Below are 27,004 nucleotides of genomic sequence, written 5' to 3'. Positions count from 1 at the left end.
CATAAAAAGAAGATTAAATTTGGAATGCTGCAGCCGGCAAGACTGTGGGTCACATATCAAGGGAAGCACCACTACTTTGAAACGGCGGATGAGGCGTGGACATTTATTGTTGAAGAGAAATTGGAATAAGCGGGTTATTAAAAAAGAACGTTTGAGACAAAGTGGTGGGGCGAATATGGGGGGGAAAAAGGGGGGAGAGATGATTTTTATGTTGTTAATCCTGCGACCTGGTAACTTTTCTCTCTTCCACAGGTTGTGGGGGAGGGAGGAAGGGAGGTGGAGGAGTTGGGGGCGTTGGCCATTGGGGGCGGGGCCAAAAGGGAAGCGCGGGCTTTGTTCCCGCGCTATGATAATTATGGCGGGAATAGGGAAGCAGGAAGGAGGGGGCGTCGCATGGTGCGAGCCGAGGTCACGGGGGGAAGCCGAGGTCGGCCAGAGTTTGCTGACTTCTGGGAGCAACATGGGGGGTGTAACTACGCTAGTGGGGGATCTAGCGGGGGGGGGTGGGAGGGGGGATTTACTGGGTTGCTGCTGCTGGGGAGAAGGGGGAGCTGGTATGGGGTGGGGTGGGCGGGGCGGGAGGGCACCACCTGGGGGGGACACAGCTGCGTGGGAACCGGGTGAGGAGCTGGATAAAAGGGGATGGCTAATCGACAAAGGGCCCCCCAACCCGGCTGATCACGTGGAATGTGAGAGGGCTGAACGGGCCGATAAAGAGGGCACGGGTACTCGCACACCTTAAGAAACTTAAGACAGATGTGGTTATGTGACAGGAGACGCATTTGAAACTGATAGACCAGGTTAGACTACGCAAAGGATGGGTGGGGCAGGTGTTTCATTCGGGGCTAGATGCGAAAAACAGGGGGGTGGCTATACTAGTGGGGAAGCGGGTAATGTTTGAGGCAAAGACCATAGTGGCGGATAGTGGGGGCAGATACGTGATGGTGAGTGGCAAATTACAGGGGGAGGCGGTGGTCTTGGTGAACGTATAGGCCCCGAACTGGGATGATGCCAACTTTATGAGGCGCATGTTAGGACGTATCCCGGACCTAGAGGTGGGGAAGTTGGTAATGGGTGGAGATTTTAACACGGTGCTTGGACCAGGGCTGGACAGATCGAGGTCCAGGACTGGAAGGAGGCCGGCAGCAGCCAAGGTGCTTAAAGACTTTATGGAGCAGATAGGAGGAGTAGACCCATGGAGATTTAGCAGACCTAGGAGCAAGGAGTTTTCGTTTTTCTCCTATGTCCACAAAGTTTATTCGCGAATAGACTTTTTTGTTTTGGGAAGGGCGTTGATCCCGAAGGTGAGGGGGACGGAGTATACGGCGATAGCTATTTCGGATCACGCTCCACACTGGGTAGACTTGGAGATAGGGGAGGAAAAAGAACGGCGCCCACCCTGGAGAATGGACATGGGACTAATGGCAGATGAGGGGGTGTGTCTAAGGGTGAGGCGGTGTATTGAAAAGTACTTGGAACTCAATGATAATGGGGAGGTCCAGGTGGGAGTGGTCTGGGAGGCGCTGAAGGTAGTGGTTAGAGGGGAGCTGATATCAATCAGGGCACATAAAGGAAAGCAGGAGAGTAGGGAACGGGAGCGGTTGCTGAAAGAACTTCTGAGGGTGGACAGGCAATATGCGGAGGCACCGGAGGAGGGACTGTACAGGGAAAGACAAAGGCTACACGTAGAATTTGATTTGCTGACAACGGGTACTGCAGAGGCACAGTGGAGGAAGGCACAGGGTGTACAGTACGAATATGGGGAGAAGGCGAGCAGGTTGCTGGCCCACCAATTGAGGAAAAGGGGAGCAGCGAGGGAAATAGGGGGAGTGAGGGATGAGGAGGGAGAGATGGAGCGGGGAGCGGAGAGAGTGAATGGAGTGTTCAAGGCATTCTATGAAAGATTATATGAAGCTCAGCCCCCGGATGGGAAGGAGAGAATGATGTGTTTTCTGGACCAGCTGGAATTTCCTAAGGTGGAGGAGCAGGAGAGGGTGGGACTGGGAGCACAGATCGAAATGGAGGAAGTAGTGAAAGGAATTAGGAGCATGCAGGCGGGGAAGGCCCCGGGACCGGATGGATTCCCAGTTGAATTTTACAGGAAATATGTGGACTTGCTCGCCCCGCTACTGATGAGAACTTTTAATGAGGCGAGGGAAAGGGGACAGCTGCCCCCGACTATGTCAGAGGCAACGATATCGCTTCTCCTAAAGAAGGAAAAAGACCCGCTGCAATGCGGGTCCTATAGGCCAATTTCCCTCCTGAACGTAGACGCTAAGATTCTGGCCAAGGTAATGGCAATGAGAATAGAGGATTGTGTCCCGGGGGTGGTCCATGAGGACCAAACTGGGTTTGTGAAGGGGAGACAGCTGAATACGAATATACGGAGGCTGCTAGGGGTAATGATGATGCCCCCACCAGAGGGGGAAGCGGAGATAGTGGTGGCGATGGATGCCGAGAAAGCATTTGATAGAGTGGAGTGGGATTATTTGTGGGAGGTGTTGAGGAGATTTGGCTTTGGAGATGAGTATATTAGATGGATACAGCTGCTGTATAGGGCTCCGATGGCGAGCGTGGTCATGAATGGACGGGGGTCTGCGTATTTTCGGCTCCATAGAGGGACGAGGCTGGGTTGTCCTCTGTCCCCATTATTGTTTGCACTGGCGATAGAGCCCCTGGCAATAGCATTGAGGGGTTCCAGGAAGTGGAGGGGAGTACTCAGGGGAGGAGAAGAACACCGGGTATCTGCATGCGGACGATTTGTTGTTGTATGTGGCGGACCCGGCGGAGGGGATGCCAGAGATAATGCGGATACTTGGGGAGTTTGGAGAATTTTCAGGATATAAACTGAACATGGGGAAAAGTGAGTTGTTTGTGGTGCATCCAGGGGAGCAGAGCAGAGAAATAGAGGACTTACCGCTGAGGAAGGTAACAAGGGACTTTCGCTACTTGGGGATCCAGATAGCCAAGAATTGGTTGTACATTGCATAGGTTAAATTTAACGCGGTTGGTGGAACAGATGGAGGAGGACTTCAAGAGATGGGACATGGTATCCCTGTCACTGGCAGGGAGGGTGCAGGCGGTTAAAATGGTGGTCCTCCCGAGATTCCTCTTTGTGTTTCAGTGCCTCCCGGTGGTGATCACGAAGGCTTTTTTCAAAAGGATTGAGAAGAGTATCATGAGTTTTGTGTGGGCCGGGAAGACCCCGAGAGTGAGGAAGGGATTTTTGCAGCGTAGTAGGGATAGGGGGGGACTGGCACTACCGAGCCTAAGTGAGTACTACTGGGCCGCCAAAATCTCAATGGTATGTAAGTGGATGGGAGAAGAGGAGGGAGCGGCGTGGAAGAGATTGGAGAGGGCGTCCTGCAGGGGGACTAGCCTACAAGCTATGGTGACGGCGCCGTTGCCGTTCTCACCGAAGAAATACACCACAAGCCCGGTGGTGGTGGCTACTCTGAAAATTTGGGGGCAGTGGAGACGGCATAGGGGAAAGACGGGAGCCTCGGTGTGGTCCCCGATAAGAAATAACCATAGGTTTGCTCCGGGGAGAATGGATGGGGGATTTGGAACATGGCAAAGAGCAGGAGTAACACAATTGAGAGATCTGTTTGTAGATGGGACGTTTGCAAGTCTGGGAGCGCTGACCGAAAAATATGGGTTGCCCCAGGGGAATGCATTCCGGTATATGCAACTGAGGGCTTTTGCGAGGCAACAGGTGAGGGAATTCCCGCAGCTCCCGACGCAGGAGGTGCAGGACAGAGTGATCTCAAAGACATGGGTGGGGGACGGTAAGGTATCAGACAAATATAGGGAAATGAGGGACGAGGGGGAGATTATGGTAGATGAGCTGAAAGGGAAATGGGAAGAAGAGCTGGGGGAGGAGATTGAGGAGGGGCTGTGGGCTGATGCCCTAAGTAGGGTAAACTCATCGTCCTCGTGTGCCAGGCTAAGCCTGATACAATTTAAGGTGTTACACAGGGCGCATATGACTGGAGCACGGCTCAGTAAATTTTTTTGGAGTAGAGGATAGGTGTGCGAGATGCTCGAGAAGCCCAGCGAATCACACCCACATGTTCTGGTCATGTCCGGCACTACAGGAGTTTTGGGTGGGGGTGACAAAGGTGCTTTCGAAGGTGGTGGGGGTCCAGGTCGAACCAAGCTGGGGGTTGGCTATATTCGGGGTTGCAGAAGAGCCGGGAGTGCAGGAGGCGAGATAGGCTGATGTTTTGGCCTTTGCGTCCCTAGTAGCCCGGCGCAGGATACTGTTGATGTGGAAGTAAGCCAAACCCCCAGGTGTGGAGACCTGGATAAATGACATGGCAGGGTTTATAAAGCTGGAACGGATTAAGTTCGTCCTAAGGGGATCGGCTCAAGGGTTCACCAGGCGATGGCAACCGTTCGTCGAATACCTCACAGAAAGATAGAGGGAATGGAAAAGAAGAAGACAGCAGCAGCACCCAGGGGGGGGTGGGGGGGAACCAGAAGGACTCTCAGGGATGTTAGTGTATAAGTATAATATGTATAGGTTGTTGTTATAGGTAATTGTATACTGGACGGCTGAATTGTATTTTTTGGAGGGTATTTATTTGGGACAAGGCAGTTGCCATTTAGGTTTTTTTTTTTAATTTTGGTGTTGTTTATATATTATTTATTTCTTGTTTAAAAAAACTGGCCATTGTTATTTATATTGTTATATTACTGTGTGAAAGATCACAATGTACTGTGATGGTTGGCCAAAAACTTTGAATAAAATATATTTTTTTTAAAAAAAGGTTATGGGGAGGGAGCCAGGGGATAGGGCAGCCAGAAATGTTAGTTGAGGCTGGAGATCAAACATGATCATATCATGTGCAGGCTCAGTGGATTGATGTTCAGGGTAGGTTGGTTGGCCACGCTAAATTGCCCCTTAATTGGAAAAATATGAATTGGGTACTCTAAAACAATTTTTAAAAATGATCACATTGAATGTTGGAGTGGGGACTGAATGGCCTATCCGTCCCCTTCATTCTTGCATTCGTCGTTTCTTTTTTTTAATATAAATTTAGATTACCCAATTATCTTTTCCAATTAAGGGGCAATTTTAGTGCGGCCAATCCACCTACTCTGCACATTTTTGGGTTGTGGGGGCGAAACCCATGCAGACACGGGGAGAATGTGCAAACTCCACACGGACAGTGACCCAGGGCCGGGATCGAACCTGGGACCTCAGTGCCGTGAGGCAGCAGTGCTCACCACTAGGCCACCGTGCTGCCCTATCGTTTCTTTTTTTTAATATAAATTTAGAGCACCCAATTCTTTTTTTTTCCCAATTAAGGGGCAATTTAGCGTGGCCAATCCACCTAGCCTGCACATCGTTGGGTTGTGGAGGGGGTGAAACCCACGCAGACACGGGGAGAATGTGCAAACTCCACACGGACAGTGACCCAGGGCCGGGATCGAACCTGGGACCTCGGCGCCGTGAGGCAGCAGTGCCGTCCATCAGTTTCGCCACTTCAGACCATCTTGGTCATTAGTATAATATGTTAAGAATGATCCCATTGCGCTACACCCATCTTTCAGGACAATTCTGATCGATGGAGCCATTGAGATTAGGGTCAGACAAAGTGTTTGAGCCAAATGCGCTGAGGATGAGGACGGTTAAAAATTCTTAAAACTTATTTGTGTTTATTCCTGCAGCAACGATCCGCTTAAACGTAGCCGGAGTCATTGCTACACCAGGCTTATTAGTTCTGTTGTTGGCTAAAGAGCGGGTTGTAGTCGCTTGAGCAAAGGCTGATGCAGATGGCTTAAGGAAACTGCTCGGGGAGAAAGCTTTCACCGAGAGTGCAGTGTTTCACTTTCTTACAGCCAGTTGCCATACAGAAACTATTCTGAAAATGAAAGACCGTTCTCTATTCTGCCGTTTGTTATTTGAGTTTGCTCTGGGGCTTTGTTTGTCGAATGGTAGAACAGGCTCGAGAGAATGTACGGCCTTCTCCTATTTCTCATCTTTTTAGCAATTCGTATTCAGCCGTGTGTCTCACCAAGCATCTGTTCAATCTGCCATCATGGATACCAAAAAAAGCTCAGCATGAAGGAGACAACTGTTTAGCGCAGATCCAGAAGATGCTTTTGTTATGTCCCTAGGTTCCCCTGTTGCATACGTCGATGGCCATCTCCGCCACACCGCCCCCTGCAGTCCCTCCCCACAACTCCACATCCCTACCAAAACGTCATGCACCCTCTATAAACTCCAGCGTGCAAAGCACGGTTACCCATGCCCTGCCCAACACTTAAGTCCGACTTCTCCATCTTCTCTGTCTTCCCTGAATTCCCTGAATTACTGGCTAGGTATTTACATATCAAATCCATTTCCTCAACTGTGAATCTCTAGGGCAGCACGGTGGCGCAGTGGGTTAGCACTGCGGCCTCACGACGCCGAGGTCCCAGGTTCGATCCCGGTTCTGGGTCACTGTCCGTGTGGAGTTTGCACATTCTCTCCATGTTTGCGTGGGTCTCACCCCCACAACCCAAAGATGTGCCCCTTAATTGGAAAAAACTATAATTGGCGACTCTAAATTTATTTTTAAAACTGTGAATCTCTCCGTGGCCTTACGCCAGAAGACGCAGAAACATCTTTTAAAAAGTCTTATTCAAATTCCATCTCTTTAACATAGGAACTCCTTCTAATCTCTACCACTCTGACTCCGCTTTTACCTCCTCCGACACACACACAAACACACGCACACACTCAGCTCCTATTTTAAGTCATTTTGCTTTAATGCAATGGGTCTGAAATAGGGCCGCGTGATCTGATTGGCACCATTTTGGCGCAACCTTTGCTGCTCCCTAACCCTTCCTCTCATTGCCGTCCCCCATGTTCCGCGGCCTGTGTGCCACTCCCTGGCCCACTCCCTGCTGCCTCTTCCTACTTTTCCCCACAGCGGGGAGAGAGAAGTGGGGGGGCAGGAATTCAGCAAGAGGAAGGGTCAGCGGCAACTGGGAGAACAGGGAGAGGGCAGAGGGTCCAGCGAGCAGGAGAGACAGTCAGCAGGAGGCAATGAATAAAGTTAGCCGCCTTCTTTTAGATTTTTAAAAGTACTTGAAAAGTTATTTCATTTACCAACATAGGAATTTAGCAATCTAAAGTATTTTAACTTGCAGAACCCAAGTATAGCTTTTACATTGGTTTTAATGAGATTTACTTCAAGTAATTTCACTTCAAGTTGCATTTTCATGAACTCCAAACGACAACTATTAACGGAGGGCATACTGTAGTACCTTGGAACCAATGTTTGTATTAAACACACAGAACTTTCTATTAAGTTTCCATGACTGTTTGTAAACTAGCTCACCTTAATCCGCTGCCCATATGGAACTGAGCCAACATCTGTGAACCTTACTAACAAACACAGGCAGTTCCTTCATAGACTCGGGGTTATTGTAGAATAGAGGTTATCCTACTAAACTGATAATTCCGATATTTAAACTAATGATTTGAAGACAAGAATCCTACCGAGGCAGCTGGGAATTAAATAAATCCAGAATGAAAAGCTAGTATCACCATTATAATTAATAATAATCTTTATTGTCACAAGTAGGCTTACATTAACACTGCAATGGAGTTACTGTGAAAAGCCCCCAGTCGCCACACTCCTGGGCCTGTTCGGGTACACGGAGAATTCAGAATGTCCAAATTACCGAACAGCGTCTTTCGGGACTTGTGGGAGAAAACCGGAGCACCCGGAGGAAACCCACGCAGACACGGGGAGAGCGTGCAGACGCCGCACAGACAGTGACCCAAGGCGGGATTCGAACCCGGGACCCTGGAGCTGTGAAGTAACAGTGCTAACCACTGTGCTACCGTGCTGCCCATGGACTAGTTCACTTACTGTCCTTTAGGGAAGGAAATCTGCCACCCTTACCTGGTCTGGTATGTTTGTGCCTCCAGACCCACACCAAATGACTGGGTATTAATTGCCGTCCACAATGGTCTATCAAGCCAATCAATTGGATTCAAGAAAGCAGCTCAACACCACCACCTCAGGGGACAAAGGGGGACAGATAATAAATATACAAACCTCCCAGCTGCTGAGAGCAATTGTGGCAACCCCGCCTCCCCATATGAGACTTGCGAGCTCCAGATCTCCCCCATACCTGACATCGCCCAGGCTCTTCCCCCATGTTGTTTAAAGCCCTTCACAGGCAATGTTTATCTCGTCTCACAAGCGGCCTGGGCGGTGAGTCCGCTTTTCCAGCCAGAAAGACTCTGGGGTCAGATGCGTTAACCCCATTCTGACATGCTCACCAGGAAGTATCATTCTTTTTGAACTATTTGCTGGCAACACAATCACTAGTAGCATACCTCTTATCTGACTGCTTCTTAAATGAGACATGTAATCCTAGCATTATACAGCAAAGAGAGAGAGCACTTTGACCTCTGTTCTGGCTCCTTGGAAGACCTATACAATTAAACTCACTGCCCTGCTCTTGCCCCTGCCAATTTGTCTCTTATTTTCCTCCTTTCCAAATCCCTCCAAGGCCTCACCCTTTCCAACCTCCTCCGGCGTTCTGCCACAAATGCACTCCTCCAATTCTGGCCTCTTGTACACCCCTGATTTTAATCGGTCACATGAAATGTACTTCTATAAATTGAAGTTTTTATTCAGTATGTCTAATCCTTTTGTGAAAGTTAATCGTGTTTGTTTTGTTCCAGTCCCAGAACTGTAATAACATATGGGTAAAATGAAAGAGAGCCAGAGATGTGAGAGAATCATAGAATTTCAGTGCAAAAGGAGGCCATTCAGCCCATCGAGTCTGCACCAGCCCTTGGAAAGAGCACCCTACCCAAGCCCACACCTCCACCCTATCCCAGTAACTCCAGCTAACATGTATTTTGTTGACACTTAGGGCAATTTATCATGGCCAATCCACCTAACCTGCACATCTTTGGACTGTGGGAGGAAACCAGAGCACCCGGAGGAAACCCACGCAGACACGGGGAGGATGTGCAGACTCCGCACAGACAGTGACCCAAGCGGGAATCGAACCTGAGACCCTGGCGCTGTGAAGCCACAGTGCTAACCACTGTGCTGCCGTGAGAGACACGTTACTTCATTTCAGCGGTCGTTGGTTTCTCTGTCTCTGCTCTGATCACGGACTGCAAGTTCGAGGAACCTGAGCAGTGCACATCATGCAGAATCTGGCTCAAACCACTACTTGCAACTTGAAGAGATAGATGAACCAGCCACAGGCTACTTCTGGCTAGTTTCACAGGAACCCGATTTCTGAGGAGGCAGAATGCCTGTGCATGGGCAGAAAAAAGATTTAAAAAATAAATTCAGACTACCCAATTCTTTTTTTTCCAATTAAGGGGCAATTTAGCGTGGCCAATCCACCTACCCTGCACATCTTTTTGGGTTGTGGGAGTGAGACCCACCCAGACACGGGGAGAAAGTGCAAACTCCACACGGACAGTGATCGAGGGTCGGGGTTGATCCCAGGTCCTCGACGCCGTGAGAAGCAGTGCTAACCACTGTGCCGCCCCTTTGAGCAGAAAAAAGATGCTACATCATTATTATGGACATACGAATTAGGAGTAGGAGTAGGCCACTCGGCCCTTCAAGCCTGCTCTCCCATTCAATAAGATCATGGCTGATCTGTAACCTCAACCCCATATTCCTGCCCAATCCTAATAACCTTCCACTTCCTTGTTAATCATAGAATCCCCACAGTGTAGAAGGCCATTCGGCCCATCGGGTCTACACCGGCCCTTGCTCCGATAGAGCACCTTACCTAGGCCAAATCCCCGTAACCCCCACCTAATCTTTTGGGCAATATTATGGCCAATCCACATCTCTGTTTTAATGAGCGACCCCTTATTTTTAAACAGTGACCTGGATTCTCCGACAAGAGGAACCCCCTCTCCACATCCATCCTGTCAATACCTTCAGGATCTTAAAGGTTTCGATCAAGATGCCTCTTACTTTTCTAAACTCCAGTGGATACACACCTATCCTCTCCAATCTATAATGGCAACACGGTAGCATTGTAGATAGCACAATTGCTTCACAGCTCCAAGGTCCCAGGTTTGATTCCCGCTTGGGTCACTGTCTGTGCGGAGTCTGCACATCCTCCCCGTGTCTGCGTGGGTTTCCTCCGGGTGCTCCGGTTTCCTCCCACAGTCCAAAGATGTGCAGGTTAGGTGGATTGGCCATGATAAATTCCCCTTAGTGTTGGGTGGGGTTACTGGGTTATGGGGATAGGGTGGAGAGGTGAACTTTGGGTAGGGTGCTCTTTCCAAGAGCCGGTGCAGACTCGATGGGCCGAATGGCCTCCTTCTGCACTGTAATGTCTATGAACCTTTCTTCATAAGACAACCTGCCTATTCCTGGTATTAGTCTAGTAAACCCTCTCTGAACTGCTTCCAACGCAATTATGTCTTTCCTTAAGTAAGGAGACCAATACCGTACACAATACTCCAGATGTGGTCCCATTAGTGCCCTATACAACTGGTGCATAACCTCCCTACTTTTGTAATCAATTCTCCTCACAGTAAATGAGGAATTCTATTAGCATTCCAAATTATTTGCTGTACCTGTATTCTATTGTCACTGTCACCACCCTTAGCGCAAACCAAACAGATGTCAAGCCTCGCTTTGTGGCATTGCCCATCTCCAGGGTACAGAAGCTGAGGTTGGGTCTGAGCTAGTTGGCAAAGCTTGCTCATACCAGGTAACCAGAAGGCTGATGTCAGAATTTGTGCGTTGAGGAAAATAAGCCCCCCCCCCCCCCCCCCCCCCCAAAAAAAAAAACCCTGGTGACATTTCCTTGTGAAGGCTTTGGAGGGCACGCAACAACAAAGAGCGGTCCTAGGGATTGAAGAGACATGGAATGGCTGGAGGAGCTGGTCCTTGGAGCAAATGAGAGGTGTTTAAATCACTTTACACCGAGTAAATAAAGTTTCCCATGACTGGAGGGTCAAAGATGAGGAGAAATGGATTTAAAACAATTGGCAAATGAGCCTGAGGCAACTTGAAGAAGGACATGTTACATACCAGTGAGTTAGTGTTTGGAATATGCTGTCTAGTCTTGTGGTGGAAACCGACTTAAAGTAGCTTTCAAAGGGGAATTGAATAAATACTTGAAAGAGCAAGAACTGCAGGGATACAAGTGAAGAATGGTGGCGTGGGACAAATTGGATAGCTCTTAGAAAGTACTGGTGGCGTAGGGAGGCGATAGGTTGCAAGGATGGATGTGTTGGCTGACTAATGGCTGGAGCAGGATCAAGTCACGTGTTTAAACCTCCAGAAAAACGTTTACTCATAGCTGGCCGTGCTGCCTCTTGTATCATAACCCTCCGTGATATTTGCTCGCCTCCAATTCAAGATTTTTAACTGTCCCACCATTGACAGCCATGTCTGCGACCACTTGAGCCCTAGTTTCTGGAAACCCCTCCCTAAATCTGGCTGCTTTTTAGTCTCCTCCTATGCCTTGGGGGGTCAGTTTATGGGTAATGTCTGGGGATGTAACTAGTTGTTCTGTTTGGTAGGTTGAATTGAAAGGTCTCAATCTCATGGTCTGGTCTAGCCCTGACCATTGAGGGGAGCCAGTCCGTAGACTAACATGATGTTGTGTATTGTTTGTTAACCAAGCCCACACGGTATTAACTGGCTGATGGGATCAGCTGTCTGGTTTACTTTCTGGAAGGCGATTGTTGATTTGATCGCACCAGTTTTCCGTGGGCCCGGAGAGGTTAAATTTGACCCCATCCAATTTGCAGTAATTTACCACGCTGTCATTCGAGCCAAGATGTTCACGGTGTGATATTGCTGAGTCTCAATGTCCTCTTTGTCTTTGTTGAATAAGTAGCTTGATCTACTCATCAAATATTCATTGAATACCATTCCCCAGGCTAGCCCGCTGTCCCCGTTTAGAAATGCCGCAGAGCATGCAATGTTAATAATGCACGATGTTGAACAGTCAAACGGAAATAATCACCCAGCAACCTGCTCCAAATTGCAACAAAGCACCGTAACCAGTCCGGGATGCAGCATTTAAACAATAGACTTTGGACGAGGTCTCCCGGCTATTCACACCGGCAGTTCCCCAACTGCGTACCCCCGCCTCGGGTTTCCCAGCTTTGTGAGGTGGGTTCACTGGGAAATCCCATTGACACGTGGCGGCACCAGAATATCCTGCCGCCGGCCAGTAGCGTGCCACCTCCGCCACCGTGAAACACACCGCCGGGATGCCAGAAAATCTCGCCATTTGTATGTGTCAGAAGAAGCCAATTTGCTTGCAGACACAAAGCTCTGCTTGCACACGTATAGTAAAGAAACATGGCTGGACCTGTTTCACACATGCTCCCTGACCATTTCAAAGCTCTGTTCAGTATCATTCCTCACCAAGCGTCAGCAGATTGCTGCCTCTTCCACTTGCAGGGGCAATAACTGAGTCCAGTTATTGTGATTCATCAGTTGAGATCAGCTCACAACAACAGCATTGCTCAGGTGGTAACACCTTTGCACCTGAGGCTGGGGTTCTCACAGTGGAATAGTGGTTAGCACTGCTGCCTTACAGTGCGAGGGACATTCTTCCCGTGTCTGCCTGGGTTTCTCTGGGGGCTCAAGTTTCCTCCCACAGTCCAAAGATGTGCAGGTTAGGTGGATTGGCCATGCTAAATTATCTCAAGGTGGTGTTACAAGGATAGGGTGGGGGATTGGGTCTAGGTAGGGTGCTCTTTCAAAGGGTCGGTACAGACTTAATGGGCCGCATGGCTTCCTTCTGCACTGCAGGGTTTGTATTGTATTGTATGAGATCAAGCCCCATCCTAAGTATACAATCCAGGATATCACTCCAGTGCAGCGCTGAGGGAGTTCTGCATTGTCCAAGGTCTTCGATTGAGGTAAGAAATGAAGATGCAATCTGCCTGTTCAGGTGTTATAAATTAAAAGATTTTGACTTCCGGGTGCGGCGATGACCAGCTGAGTCGCACGTTTCGGCAGCTCCCTGTGAAACGGACTTTTGGGCTCTTGAAAGGAGCCCCAACGGCAATTTTAACGGCTAAAAACACCGTGCGGTAAACCAGGAGGGTGTTCCCCCTGGACACGGATGGAAAAAGGAGAGGAAAGTGGCCGGATTGCAGCGGATCCTTTGGAACAACGGCAAGGAAGGCAAGCAAAAACCAAGATGGCGTCGGAAGGTGGCAGTTTCATATGGGGCCCTGAACAACAAGAGTTCTTGAAATGCTGCATGGAGGAGATAAAAAAGGAAATGAAGAAAGAGTTGTTGGCCCCGATACTACAGGCGATCGAAGGGCTAAAGGAGGAACAAAAGACCCAGGAGCAGGAGCTTCGGGTCGTGAAGGTGAAAGCAGCCGAGAATGAGAACGATATACAGGGCCTGGTGGTGAAGTCGGAGATACAGGAGGCACACCAGAAACGATGTGTGGAGAGGTTGGAGGCACTGGAAAACAACGCAAGGAGGAACAACCTGAGGATTCTTGGCCTTCCTGAAGGTGTGGAGGGGGCGGACGTCGGGGCATATGTGAGCACGATGCTGCATTCGTTAATGGGAGCGGAGGCCCCGACGGGTCCGTTGGAGGTGGAGGGAGCATACCGAGTGATGGCGCGAGGACCGAGAGTCGGAGAAACTCCCAGAGCCATAGTGGTGAGATTCCTCCGTTTTAAGGAGAGAGAAATGGTCCTCAGATGGGCGAAGAGAACTCGGTGCAGTAAATGGGAGAACGCGGTGATCCGCGTTTATCAAGACTGGAGTGCGGAGGTGGCGAGAAGGAGGGCGAGCTTTAATCGGGCCAAGGCGGTACTTCACAAAAGGAAGATAAAATTTGGAATGCTGCAACCGGCAAGACTGTGGGTCACATATCAAGGGAGGCACCACTACTTTGAGACGGCAGATGAAGCGTGGACTTTTATTGTAGAAGAAAAACTGGAATGAGTGGATTATGAAAAAGAACGTTTGGACAAAGTGGTGGGGCGAATGGGGGGGGCGAAGAGGGGTTTTATGTTCTAATGGTAACTTTTCTTTCTCCCACAGGTGGTGATGGGGGGAGGTGGGGAGGGAGAGGAGATGGGGCGTTGGCCATGGGAGGCGGGGCCGAGGGAGAGGCGCGGGCTTGGCTCCCGCGCTATGATAATTATGGCGGGAATAGAGAAGCAGGAAGGAGGGGGCGTCGCACGGTGCGAGCCGTGGTCACGGGGGGAAGCCGAGGTCAGCCAGAGTTTGCTGACTTCTGGGAGCAACATGGGGGGAGTAATTACGCTAGCGGGGGGTCTAGCGGGGGGGGTGGGAGGGGGGAATTACTGGGTTGCTGCTGCTGGGGAAAGGGGGGAGTGGGTACGGGAGAGGATGGGCGGGGGGGCACCGCCTGGGGGAGATACAGCTGCGTGGGAACTGGGTGAGAAGCTGGAAAAAGATGATGGCTAACCGGCAAGGGGGGGGGGGTGGGAAGCCCCCCAACTCGGCTGATCACGTGGAACGTGAGAGGGCTCAACGGGCCGATAAAGAGGGCATGAGTACTGGCACACCTTAAGAAACTTAAAGCAGATGTGGTTATGTTACAGGAAACGCACCTGAAACTGATAGACCAGGTTAGGCTGCGTAAAGGATGGGTGGGGCAGGTGTTCCATTCGGGGCTGGATGCGAAAAACAGGGGGGTGGCTATATTAGTGGGGAAGCGGGTAATGTTCGAGGCAAAGACTATAGTGGTGGATAACGGGGGCAGATACGTGATGGTGAGTGGCAAATTACAGGGAGAGATGGTGGTTTTGGTAAACGTGTATGCCCCGAACTGGGATGATGCCAACTTTATGAGGCGAATGCTAGGACGCATCCCGGACCTAGAGACGGGAAAGCTGATAATGGGGGGAGACTTTAACACGGTGTTGGAACCAAGGCTGGATAGGTCGAAGTCCAGGACTGGTAGGAGGCCGGCAGCAGCCAAGGTGCTTAAGGATTTTATGGAGCAGATGGGAGGTGTGGACCCGTGGAGATTCAGTAGACCTAGGAGTAAGGAGTTCTCGTTTTTCTCCTATGTCCATAAAGTCTATTCGCGCATAGACTTTTTTGTGTTGGGTAGGGCATTGATCCCGAAGGTGAGGGGAACGGAATATACGGCTATAGCCATTTCGGATCATGCCCCACACTGGGTAGACTTGGAGATAGGGGAGGAAACAGGAGGGCGCCCACCCTGGAGAATGGACATGGGACTAATGGCGGATGAGGGGGTGTGCCTAAGGGTGAGGGGATGTATTGAAAAGTACTTGGAACTCAATGACAATGGGGAGGTTCAGGTGGGAGTGGTCTGGGAGGCGTTGAAGGCGGTGGTTAGGGGGGAGCTGATATCAATAAGGGCACATAAAGGGAAGCAGGAGAGTAAGGAACGGGAGCGGTTGCTGCAAGAACTTTTGAGGGTGGACAGACAATATGCGGAAGCACCGGAGGAGGGACTGTACAGGGAAAGGCAAAGGCTGCATGTGGAATTTGACTTGCTGACTACAGGCACTGCAGAGGCACAATGGAGGAAGGCGCAGGGTGTACAGTATGAATATGGGGAGAAGGCGAGCAGATTGCTGGCACACCAATTGAGGAAAAGGGGAGCAGCGAGGGAAATAGGGGGAGTGAGGGATGAGGAAGGAGAGATGGAGCGGGGGGCGGAGAGAGTGAATGAAGTGTTCAAGACATTTTATAAAAAATTGTATGAAGCTCAACCCCCGGATGGGAGGGAGAGAATGATGGATTTTTTGGATCGGCTGGAAATTCCCAAGGTGGAAGAGCAGGAAAGGGTGGGACTGGGAGCACAGATCACGGTAGAAGAAGTGGTGAAAGGAATTAGGAACATGCAGACGGGAAAGGCCCCAGGACCGGACGGATTCCCAGTTGAATTTTACAGAAAGTATTTGGACTTGCTCGCCCCGGTACTGACGAGGACCTTTAACGAGGCAAAGGAAAGGGGACAACTGCCCCCGACTATGTCTGAAGCAACGATATCGCTTCTCTTAAAGAAGGAAAAGGATCCGCTACAATGCGGGTCCTACAGACCAATTTCCCTCCTAAATGTGGATGCCAAGGTCCTGGCCAAGGTAATGGCAATGAGAATAGAGGAATGTGTCCCGGGGGTGGTTCACGAGGACCAAACTGGGTTTGTGAAGGGGAGACAGCTGAACACGAATATACGGAGGCTGTTAGGGGTAATGATGATGGCCCCACCAGAGGGTGAAACGGAGATAGTAGTGGCGATGGATGCCGAGAAAGCATTTGATAGAGTGGAATGGGATTATCTGTGGGAGGTGTTGAGGAGATTTGGTTTTGGAGAGGGGTATGTTAGATGGGTGCAGCTGTTGTATAGGGCCCCAGTGGCGAGTGTGGTCACGAATGGACGGGGATCGGCATATTTTCGGCTCCATAGAGGGACAAGGCAGGGATGTCCTCTGTCCCCATTACTGTTTGCACTGGCGATTGAGCCCCTGGCGATAGCGCTGAGAGGTCCCAAGAGATGGAGGGGAATACTTAGGGGAGGAGAAGAACACCGGGTATCTTTATATGCGGATGATCTGCTACTATATGTGGCGGATCCGGCGGAGGGGATGCCAGAAATAATGCGGATACTTGGGGAGTTTGGGGATTTTTCAGGGTATAAATTGAGCATGGGGAAGAGTGAGCTGTTTGTGGTGCATCCAGGGGAGCAGAGTAGAGAAATAGAAGACCTACCGTTGAGGAAGGTAACAAGAGACTTTCGTTACCTGGGGATCCAGATAGCTAAGAATTGGGGCACATTGCACAGGCTAAATTTAACGCGGTTGGTGGAACAGATGGAGGAAGATTTCAAGAGATGGGATATGGTAGCACTGTCAATGGCAGGGAGGGTGCAGGCGGTTAAGATGGTGGTCCTCCCGAGATTCCTCTTTGTGTTTCAGTGCCTCCCGGTGGTGATCACGAAGGCTTTTTTTAAAAGGATAGAAAAGAGCATCATGGGTTTTGTTTGGGCCGGGAAGACTCCGAGAGTGAGGAAGGGATTCTTACAGCGTAGTAGGGATAGGGGGGGCTGGCATTACCGAGCCTAAGTGAGTATTATTGGGCCGCTAATATTTCAATGGTGAGTAAGTGGATGGGAGAGGAGGAGGGAGCGGCGTGGAAGAGATTAGAGAGGGCGTCCTGTAGGGGGACCAGCCTGCAGGCTATGGTGACAACCCCATTGCCGTTCTCACCGAGGAACTACACCACGAGCCCGGTGGTGGTAGCTACACTGAAGATTTGGGGACAGTGGAGACGACATAGGGGAAAGACCGGAGCATTGGGGGGGTCCCCGATAAGAAACAACCATAGGTTTGCCCCGGGGGGAATGGATGGGGGATATGGAATGTGGCAAAGAGCAGGAATAACGCAACTGAAAGATCTATTTGTGGATGGGAAGTTCGCAAGTCTGGGAGCGCTGACCGAGAAATATGGGTTGCCCCAAGGGAATGCATTCAGGTACATGCAATTGAGGGCTTTTGCGAGGCAACAGGTGAGGGAATTCCCGCAGCTCCCGACACAAGAGGTGCAGGACAGAGTCATCTCAAAGAAATGGGTGGGGGATGGTAAGGTGTCGGATATATATAGGGAAATGAGGGACGAAGGGGAGACTATGGTGGACGAACTAAAAGGGAAATGGGAAGAAGAGCTAGGGGAGGAGATCGAGGAGGGGCTGTGGGCAGATGCCCTAAACAGGGTAAACTCGTCGTCCTCGTGCGCCAGGCTAAGCCTGATTCAGTTTAAGATATTACACAGGGCACATATGACTGGAACACGGCTCAGTAAATTTTTTGGGGTGGAGGATAGGTGTGCGAGGTGCTCGAGAAGCCCAGCGAATCATACCCATATGTTTTGGTCATGCCCGGCACTACAGGGGTTTTGGGTGGGGGTGACAAAGGCGCTTTCAAAAGTAGTCAGAGTCCGGGTCGAACCAAGCTGGGGGTTGGCTATATTTGGGGTTGCACAAGAGCCGGGAGTGCAGGAGGCGAGAGAGGCCGATGTTTTGGCCTTTGCGTCCCTAGTAGCCCGGCGCAGGATATTGCTAATGTGGAAAGAAGCCAAGCCCCCGGGGGTGGAGACCTGGATAAATGATATGGCGGGGTTCATAAAGCTAGAGCGGATTAAGTTCGTCCTAAGGGGGTCGGCTCAAGGGTTCACCAGGCGGTGGCAACCGTTCGTCGAATATCTTGCGGAAAGATAGATGGGGGAAAAAAGAAGGCAGCAGCAGCAGCCCAGGACTTGGGGGGGGGGGGGGGGGGGGGGGGGGGGGGGGTATAGCCTGTGACAAGGCAGTTGCCAATTAGGGCTAGTTTTCATTTTTGTTATTTAATATTTATTTATTTGTTGTTTTTTGTTTATAAAAAAAGGTCATTATTATCTGTATTGTTATAATGTTGTGTAAAGGATGCACAATGTACTGTGTTGGTTGACCAAAAATTTTCAATAAAATATTTATTAAAAAAAAAAATTAAAAGATTTTGTGGCATTATTTAAGAGCAAGCGTGAGTTCTCCTGGTGCCTTAGCCAATATTTCTTACTCAACATAACCATTAGATAACTGCAAATTCAGTTCACTGCTGTGAACTTCCTGTGTAGTGGCTGTGTCCCTACTTCATAGGAAGTTGCAACATGATAAAAACGTTGGGCAAGATCTTATGGCTGTTCATGCCGGCGGAATCTTCCGACCCCGTTGACAGCGCACCAACAGGATATCCGAACAAAACTCTGTCAACTGATTGTACAATGGCTTTCTATAACCTGTTCGCTTCTCAAAGCCCATTGCTATGGCAACATGAATCACATGGGCTGTGTATCCAGGTAGAAATGCCTATTAACTATCTTGTAAACCCCCAACTCCATTCTATCTTGGAACTAAATAGACAGTTTAAAATATAACCATCTACAAAACCTGACGTTCCAAGCACTTCTCTGTGATTTGGAGACTAAATGTCTATCCACCACTGGGACATCTGCCCTGCTCATTGCTTATGTGTATGAATATCTCGCGCTTTATTCCCAGTAATGCAAGCCGCAGCCCCCCCCCCCCCCCTAACCTATAAGACCCACCCAAGTTTGTTGTCAGGCAGAATTAAGATCAGCTCACGTGACCCACCCGTGCATTCCTCCATTTTACCCCAAATATCTCTTTAATAGAGAGTTCCAAAACACAATAATTTTACGAAGTCAAGTAAAACCTTCTCTGAACTGCTTCTAATGAGGGGACCAAAGCTACACATTACTCCAGATATCGTCTCACCAAGGCGCCGTGTAGCTGTAGTAAAACCTCACTACTTTTGTATTCCATTCCCCTTGCAATAAACACTGACATTCCATTTGCCTTGCTGTACCTGCATACTGACATTTTGCGATTCAGGCACCAGGACATTGTTACTACCCCCTGGACTAGTGTGCAGTCAGTTCCAGCCCCATTGACCCGGAGTCGCAACACAATTGAAATTAACCAGTCTTTAATCTTAGGCTGCCCAATAATTACAGTTGCCAGGTTTGTAAATGTAAACAATTTTTATTAATAACAATAATTATAATTAAATAAGTAGCAAATACAATGTTCCCACCCTTGATGCGCACAAGACACAAATGGTTGTGGAAAAAAACGAATAATACGAAGAGTAAAAGCATAAAAGTCTCTTTCAGACGGACAGCTTCCAGTTTCATTTTTTAGTCTAGGCCTTCAGTTAGGTGTCCTTGCTTTCGGTCTGTAATGGTTTTCACTGTGAATTCATCAAGACCTCAAGACATCTCTGCAGATTCAGAAATGGCAAGCAGGAAACCTTTTTTAGGAGAAAGAGCAATCACAGGTTTTTCTCTCTGTGTCCCGGGCCACCTGTGTTCTCTGAAAACCCTCAACCTGGCTGAGCCCAATCACTGTCTGTTGCCGGATGGGATGTGGTCCTTAAACCGGTCCATTGGCTACCAGCCAACCAATCAAACCGAACCCCGCCACTCTCTTGGGTGCCATAAAGTCTGAGTTCTTCTATTCAAAATCGAAATCTTCCTAGCACAGTGTACTATTTTGCAACTTTTGAGTTCCTCAACTTAAAAGGTATATATGTCCATTAAATATCCATGGATCAAAAATGATAACATAACATAAAAGAAATGGAAAATAAGGAAATCAACAGGAAGGACCCTTACTGCACCCAGATCCCTCTGGGCCACTATGTTTTGCATTTCTCCATTTAAATAGTATACTTTTCTATTCTTCCTGCCAAAGTGGACAAGGTCACATTTTCTCACATTGTACTCCATCTGCCAGATTTGTGCCCACACGATTAAGCTGTTTATATCCCTGTGCAAACTCTCTATTGCCTCTTGATAACTTATTTCCTTACCTATCTTGGAGTCATTGGCAAATTTAGCTACCATTCATTGATCCCTTCACTGAAGCCTTTGATATAGATTGTAAATAGTCACGGCCCCGTTGCTGATTCCTGTAACTCATTAGTTACAGCTTGCCAATCCGAACATGACCCATATATTCCTACTCTGCTTCCTGTTGGCTAACCAAGCCTTTATCCATGCTGATATGTTACCCCTATACCAAGTACTCTTTTGTAGGAATGTGATATCTTGCCAAATACCTTCTGGAAATCCAAGTGAGCCACATCTATAGGTCTCTTTATCCACCTTGCTTGTTACTTCCTCTAAAAACTCATACACGATTTCCCACTCACAATCCCATGTTGACTTCTTTTTATTCCTTAATGGGATGTGGGCATCACTGGTTAGGGCAGTAATTTTGTGTACAGGACATACTGGGCAGGTTTCTACGTTCCGGGGTAGATGCCAGTGAACTGGAACAGCTTGGCTAATGACGCAGCTAGTTCTGCAGCACAAGTCTTTAGTACCCGGGTTCGATCCCGCCCCTGGGTCTGGAACTACATGCCGGTGAGCCTTACATCAGTGGTAGGGAAATTACTGGAGAGAATTCTTCGAGACAGGATCTACTCCCATTTGGAAGCAAGTGGACGTATTAGCGAGAGGCTGCACGGTTTTGTGAAGGGGAGGTCGTGTCTCACTAACTTGATAGAGTTTTTCGAGGAGGTCACAAAGATGATTGGTGCAGGTAGGGCAGTGGATGTTGTCTATATGGACTTCAGTAAGGCCTTTGACAAGGTCCCTCATGGCAGACTGGTCCAAAAGGTGAAGTCACACAGGATCAGAGGTGAGCTGGCAAGATGGATACAGAACTGGCTAGGTTATAGAAGGCAGAGAGTAGCAATGGAAGGGTGCTTTTCTGATTGGAGGGCTGTGACTAGTGGTGTTCCGCAGGGATCAGTGCTGGGACCTTTGCTGTTCGTAGTATATATAAATGATTTGGAAGAAAATGTAACTGGTCTGATTAGTAAGTTTGCGGACGACACAAAGATTGGTGGAATTGCGGATGGTGATGAGGACTGTCAGAGGGTACAGCAGGATTTAGATTGTTTGGAAACTTGGGTTGTGAGATGGAAGATGGAGTTTAATCTGGACAAATGTGAGGTAATGCATTTTGGAAGGTCTAATACAGGTAGGGAATATACAGTGAATGGTAGAACCCTCAAGAGTATTGACAGTCAGAGAGATCTTGGTGTACAGGTCCACAGGTCACTGAAAGGGGCAACACAGATGGAGAAGGTCGTCAAGAAGACATACGCCATGCTTGCCTTCATTGGCCCGGGCATTGAGTATAAAAATTGGCAAGTCGTGATGCAGCTGTATAGAACCTTAGTTAGGCCACACTTGGAGTATAGTGTTCAATTCTGGTCGCTACACGACCAGAAGAATGTGGAGGCTTTAGAGAGGGTGCAGAAGAGATTTACCAGGATGTTGCCTGGTATGGAGGGCATTAGCTATGAGGAGAGGTTGAATAAACTTGGTTTGTTCTCAATGGAACGACGGAGGTTGAGGGGGCGACCTGATAGAGGTCTACAAAATTATGAGGGGCATAGACAGTGGATAGTACTTTTTCCCAGGGTAGAGGGGTCAATTACTGGGGGCATAGGTTTAAGGTGCAAGGGGCAAGGTTTAGAGGAGATGTACGAGGCAAGTTTTTTATGCAGAGGGTAGTGGGTGCCTGGAACTCGCTACCGGAGGAGGTGGTGGAAGCAGGGATGATAGTGACATTTACGGGGCATCTTGACAAATACATGAATAGGATGGGAATAGAGGGATACGGACTCCGGAAGTGTAGACGATTTTAGTTTAGACGGGCAGCATGGTCGGCGCAGGCTTGGAGGGCCGAAGGGCCTGTTCCTGTGCTGTACTTTTCTTTGTTCTTTGGGTCACTGTCCGTGTGGAGTTTGCACATTCTCCCCATTTTCGTGCGGGTCTCACGCCCACAAATGGGCAGGCTAGGTGGATTGGCCACGCTAAATTGCCCCTTAATTGGAAAAAGAAAATTGGGTACTCTCTTAGGAAAATAAACAAGTCTTTTGCACTATGGTCAGGACCCATAACCGTTGCAGTATCCAATGCCTTCAACCACTTCTTTATATCATGTGGAGTGAATAAAATTAGCTGTGATGCTGGGCCTTCTAGAGGAAACCGAGATGTATCATCCACTTGGCAATGATGGCTTCCCCATCATTGAGGGTGGTATGTCCTTTAGAACTCGAGCAGCTCGGTCAGCAGTAGTGCTAACATCCAGAGTACATTTGGCACCCGTGCCAAGCTCACTGTTTCATCCGAGTGGTAAGAGTACTGATTCACAGGGTCTGGAATTGATGTTGAGGACTCCCAAGTCCGCTCCCTCCCGACCTTCATATCCATATGCTACCACTTCAGGCCAAGACAGATTCAAATTCCACCGCCTACCATGGTGGGGTTTGAAACAGGGTCCCCAGTGCATTACCTTGGGTCTCAGGATTATTACTCCAGCGACAATGCACTATATAACCACCTGATCAAATATGATGTATTGGGCTCTAACATTGGTGAAGTGGCAATGACAAAAAGACCAGTATGTATTTCTCCTCCCTACTCTCAGTAGAGGTTTGATGCAACCGAGTGGCTTGCTGGGCAACTTCAGAGGACATTTACGATTCAATCACAGGGCAGTACGGTGGCACAGTGGTTAGCACTGCTGCCTCACGGCGCTGAGGTCCCAGGTTCGATCCCGGCCCTGGGTCACTGTCCGTGTGGAGTTTGCACATTCTCCCTGTGTCTGCGTGGGTTTCGCCCCCACACCCCAAAGATGCGCAGGGTTAGGTGGATTGGCCACGCTAAATTGCCCCTTAATTGGAAACAAAAATGAATTGGGTACTCTAAATTTATATATTTTTTTAAAAATCACTCACATTGCTGTCTGTCCGTTGGACACTCTGCCACAGCTCACACAGTCACTTAGGGCAGCACAGTGATTAGCACCGCTGCCTCCTAGCGCCAGGGTCCTGGGTTGGATTCCGACCTTGGGTGTCTATGTGGTGTTTGCATATTCTCCCTGCATCTGCGTGGATTTCCTCCGGGTGCTCTGGTTTCCTCCCACACTCCAAAGATGTGCAGGTTAAGTGATTGGTCGCGCTAAATTGCCCCATAGTGTCCAAAAGGTTAGGTGGGGTTACGGGGATGGGGTGGGGGCGTGCGCCTAGGTAAGGAGCCCTTTCGGAGGGTTGGTACAGACACAATGGGCCAAATGGCCTCCTACGTTGTAGTGATTCTATATCATATGGGGATCTATGCCCGACTAAACACGCATTGAGTGCCTTCAGGAGGAGAAGAAGGAGTGCTGAGGGGGAGATTTTTCTGTAGCTAATAACTGCATTGTGTTCTGAATCTCTCCAGGATAGGCCATCACAGTACCAGTGATGACAGCTCAGCCTATCGCTCTGTGGATGAAGTGAACTACTGGGACAAGCAGGACCACCCCATCTCCAGGCTCAGACACTACATGGTGAATAAGGGCTGGTGGGACGAGGAGCAGGAGAAAGCTTGGAGGAAGCAGTCCAGGAAACGGGTAGGTATTACTGCAGACAGTGGGACAGCGTTGAAATAAGCCTTCTAAACCCTTCTGACAAAACTGTAACTACACTTCAATTTGTGCTTTGCTAACTGAAATCCTGAGGTTGAGAAATGCAAATATTTTGCAGCAAAGGCTGAAAATGAATCCGTTTTTGAAAACTCATATTTCTTTTCCAGTAACTCTGCAATTTGTTCTGTAGTTGCACAATACAGGCCAGGGGAATTCCCACTTATTTTTTTAGTCATTCATAAGATGTGTGCTTCACCGGCTGTTGTTGTCCAGCCCTTGCCCGGCACTTCGGAGCCTGGTCTCACAGGGCCAGACCAGTTAAGGATGACTGTCACGACACCCTGAGCTCGTGCGTGGTCAATTCCAGACCCACTTGACCTGAAATCGCAACACGGGTGAAATTAGATTTTATTTAAAATACCCCGAGGTCCTTGGTTGAGCCCCAATCAATTACAGTCACCCGGTTTGTAACTTTAAAACATAAGTAACCTTTTATTATGTATTGTATAATCGAAAGTGCAGAAAATATAGCTATCTAAAACCCCTTTCCCAACCCCCTTTCCCTACTTGCCCCACTATCCATACACACTCACAAACAATACAGAGGGGAAGGGTGGTGGAAAGGGAAAGAAAATATTAATAAAAGTAGAAGGATAAGGATCTTTGATGCACTGGGATGACGTGTCAATGTCTTCCAGCAATTCCAGTTTTCGTTTTGGTACTTCTTCCTTCTAGGCTCAAGATGGTTTTCTCTGGCAAGGTTGTCTACCTTCTGTGGAGACCCAGCATTAATTTTGGGTTCACCGCAAACGATTGTGCCAGGCACTCGCTGCTTTCAGAACAATAGAGCAGTTCATTCACTTCAGCAAGCAGGACCGAGAGTGAGTTCCTTTCACTTCCGAGGTCTAAACGCTTCTGCTAAGTTCTCTCAGAAAGCATCACACAGGAACCAATCACTGAGCGTCGTCATGCAGAACACAGTCCCTGGCAAACCCACCGGTTGCCAGTTAACCAGTCAAACTGACCCCTCCCAAACTGGTTCCAAAGATCCACAGAGTGCTGAGGAATTCTGTTTCTCCTCTCCAAGAAACAAAACCTAGGAACACTGTGTCCTGGCAAGCAGGCTGCTTCAACTTTGAATCTTCTGCTTAAAGGCACATTTTTCTTTATTCATTTACGTGATTGGGCAACGCTGGTTAGGCCACAATTTATTGCCCATCCCTAGTTGCCCTTCAGAAGGTGGTGGTAAGTTGCCTTCTTGAACCGCTGCAGTCTTTGGGATGTAAGTACACCTACTGTGCTGTTAGGGAGGGAGTTCCAGGGTTGCCCCAGTGACGGAGCGGCCGATATGTTTCCAAGTCATGGTGGTGAGTGACTTGGAGGGGAACCTCCAGGTGGTGAGGCTCCAGGTATCTACTGCTCTTGGCCTTCTAGATGGTAGTGGTCGTGGGTTTGGAAGGTGCTGCCTAAGGAGACTTGGTGAGTTACTACAGTGCATCTTGTAGATGGTACACACGGCTGCCATTGTGTGTCAGTGGTGGAGGATTTAGTTCGGATCCCGTGGGTCACTGTACGTGTAGAGTTTGCACGTTCTCCCCGTGTCTGCGTGGGTTTCACCCCCACAACCCAAAGATGTGCAGGCTAGGTGGACTGGCCACACTAAATTACCCCTTAATTGGAAAAAATAATTGGGTACACTAAATTTTTTTTTTAAAAAGTGGTGGAGGGTTTGAATGTTTGTGGAAGGGGGAGCAATCAAGCGGGGCTGTTTTGTCCTGGATGGTGTCGAGCTTCTTGAGTGTTGTTGGAGCTGCACTCATCCAGGCAAGTGGAGAGTATTCCATCACACTCCTGATTTGTGCCTTGTAGATGGTGGACAGGCTTTGGGGGGGCGGTCAGGAGGTGAGTTACTCGCTGTAGGATTCCCAGCCTTTGAACTGCCCTGGTAGCCACAGTTTTAATGTGGCTGGGTCCAGTTCAGTTTCTGATCCCGATTATGGGTCCTCAGACCACAATAATAAAATTTTTTTAAATGGGAACAATGGAAATACACAGGAAGGGCTCCTACATGACAAATGTCCTCCCCCGAAGGAGATTCGTAAACCAGATGGCTTTTTCGAACAATCGACAATGGTGTCATGGTCATCATTAGTCTTTTAATTTTATATAATTAAATTTTTTTTTTAAATTTAGAGTACCCAATTCTCTTTCCAATTAAAGGGCAATTTAGCGTGGCCAAACCCTGCACACCTTTGGGTTGTGGGGGTGAAACCCACGCTGACACGGGGAGAATGTGCAAACTCCACACGGACAGTGACCCGGGGCCGAGTTTGAACCTGGGCCCTCAACGTCGTGAGGCAGCAGTGCTAACCACTGCGCCACCATGCCGCCCCCTCAGAATTCAAATTTTACCATCTGCCATGGTGGGATTCGAATCCAGCTTCCCAGTGCCTTACCCTCTGTCTCTGGATTACTATAAGAAGTCTAACAGCACCAGGTTAAAGTCCAACAGGTTTGTTTCGAATCACTAGCTTTCGGAGCACAGCTCCTTCCTCAGGTGAATGAAGATTCGCATTCAAAGTATCGTCTTGCATCTTTGACTTTGTCTATATATATTATATATATATATATATATATATAATATATATATATGTTTCTGGAACCCACCTCTTCATTCACCTGAGGAAGGAGCAGTGGTCCGAAAGCTAGTGATTGGATACAAACCTGTTGGTCTTTAACCTGGTGTTGTAAAACTTCTTGCTGTGCTCACCCCAGTCCAACGCCGGCATCTCCACATCTGGATTACTAGTCCAGTGACAATAGCACTACACTCCCACCTCCCGCTTTGTAAAATAATGCTTGGTCTTAGTGATCTAAAATGGTTTTAATTACCTGAGGAAAATGGGGGAGGGTAGGGAAGGAAATCTCCAGAATATGCATTTATCCCCTTATTAAATGCGTGTTGTTTTTTTTCTATTTTTATTTTGTCTCAGAGCAGAAATCTGGTTAGTGGGTTAGAAG

At 48.8% G+C, this 27,004-nt stretch overlaps 1 protein-coding gene across 1 annotated transcript in view; it reads left to right on the top strand.

The window, feature by feature from the left end:
* LOC140402412 (2-oxoisovalerate dehydrogenase subunit alpha, mitochondrial-like) overlaps nt 1-27,004 on the top strand; it is an 81,912-nt gene that overhangs the window by 45,544 nt on the left and 9,364 nt on the right. The window contains exon 8 of the mRNA XM_072490176.1: nt 23,797-23,968. Coding sequence (XP_072346277.1) covers nt 23,797-23,968 — 172 coding nt within the window. The remainder of the gene's footprint in view (nt 1-23,796; nt 23,969-27,004) is intronic.

The sequence above is a fragment of the Scyliorhinus torazame genome, chromosome 25 (genome assembly GCF_047496885.1).
Source record: "Scyliorhinus torazame isolate Kashiwa2021f chromosome 25, sScyTor2.1, whole genome shotgun sequence".
In the NCBI taxonomy this organism is placed as follows: Eukaryota; Metazoa; Chordata; class Chondrichthyes; order Carcharhiniformes; family Scyliorhinidae; genus Scyliorhinus; species Scyliorhinus torazame.
This window is presented reverse-complemented; position numbering and strand designations above follow the sequence as displayed.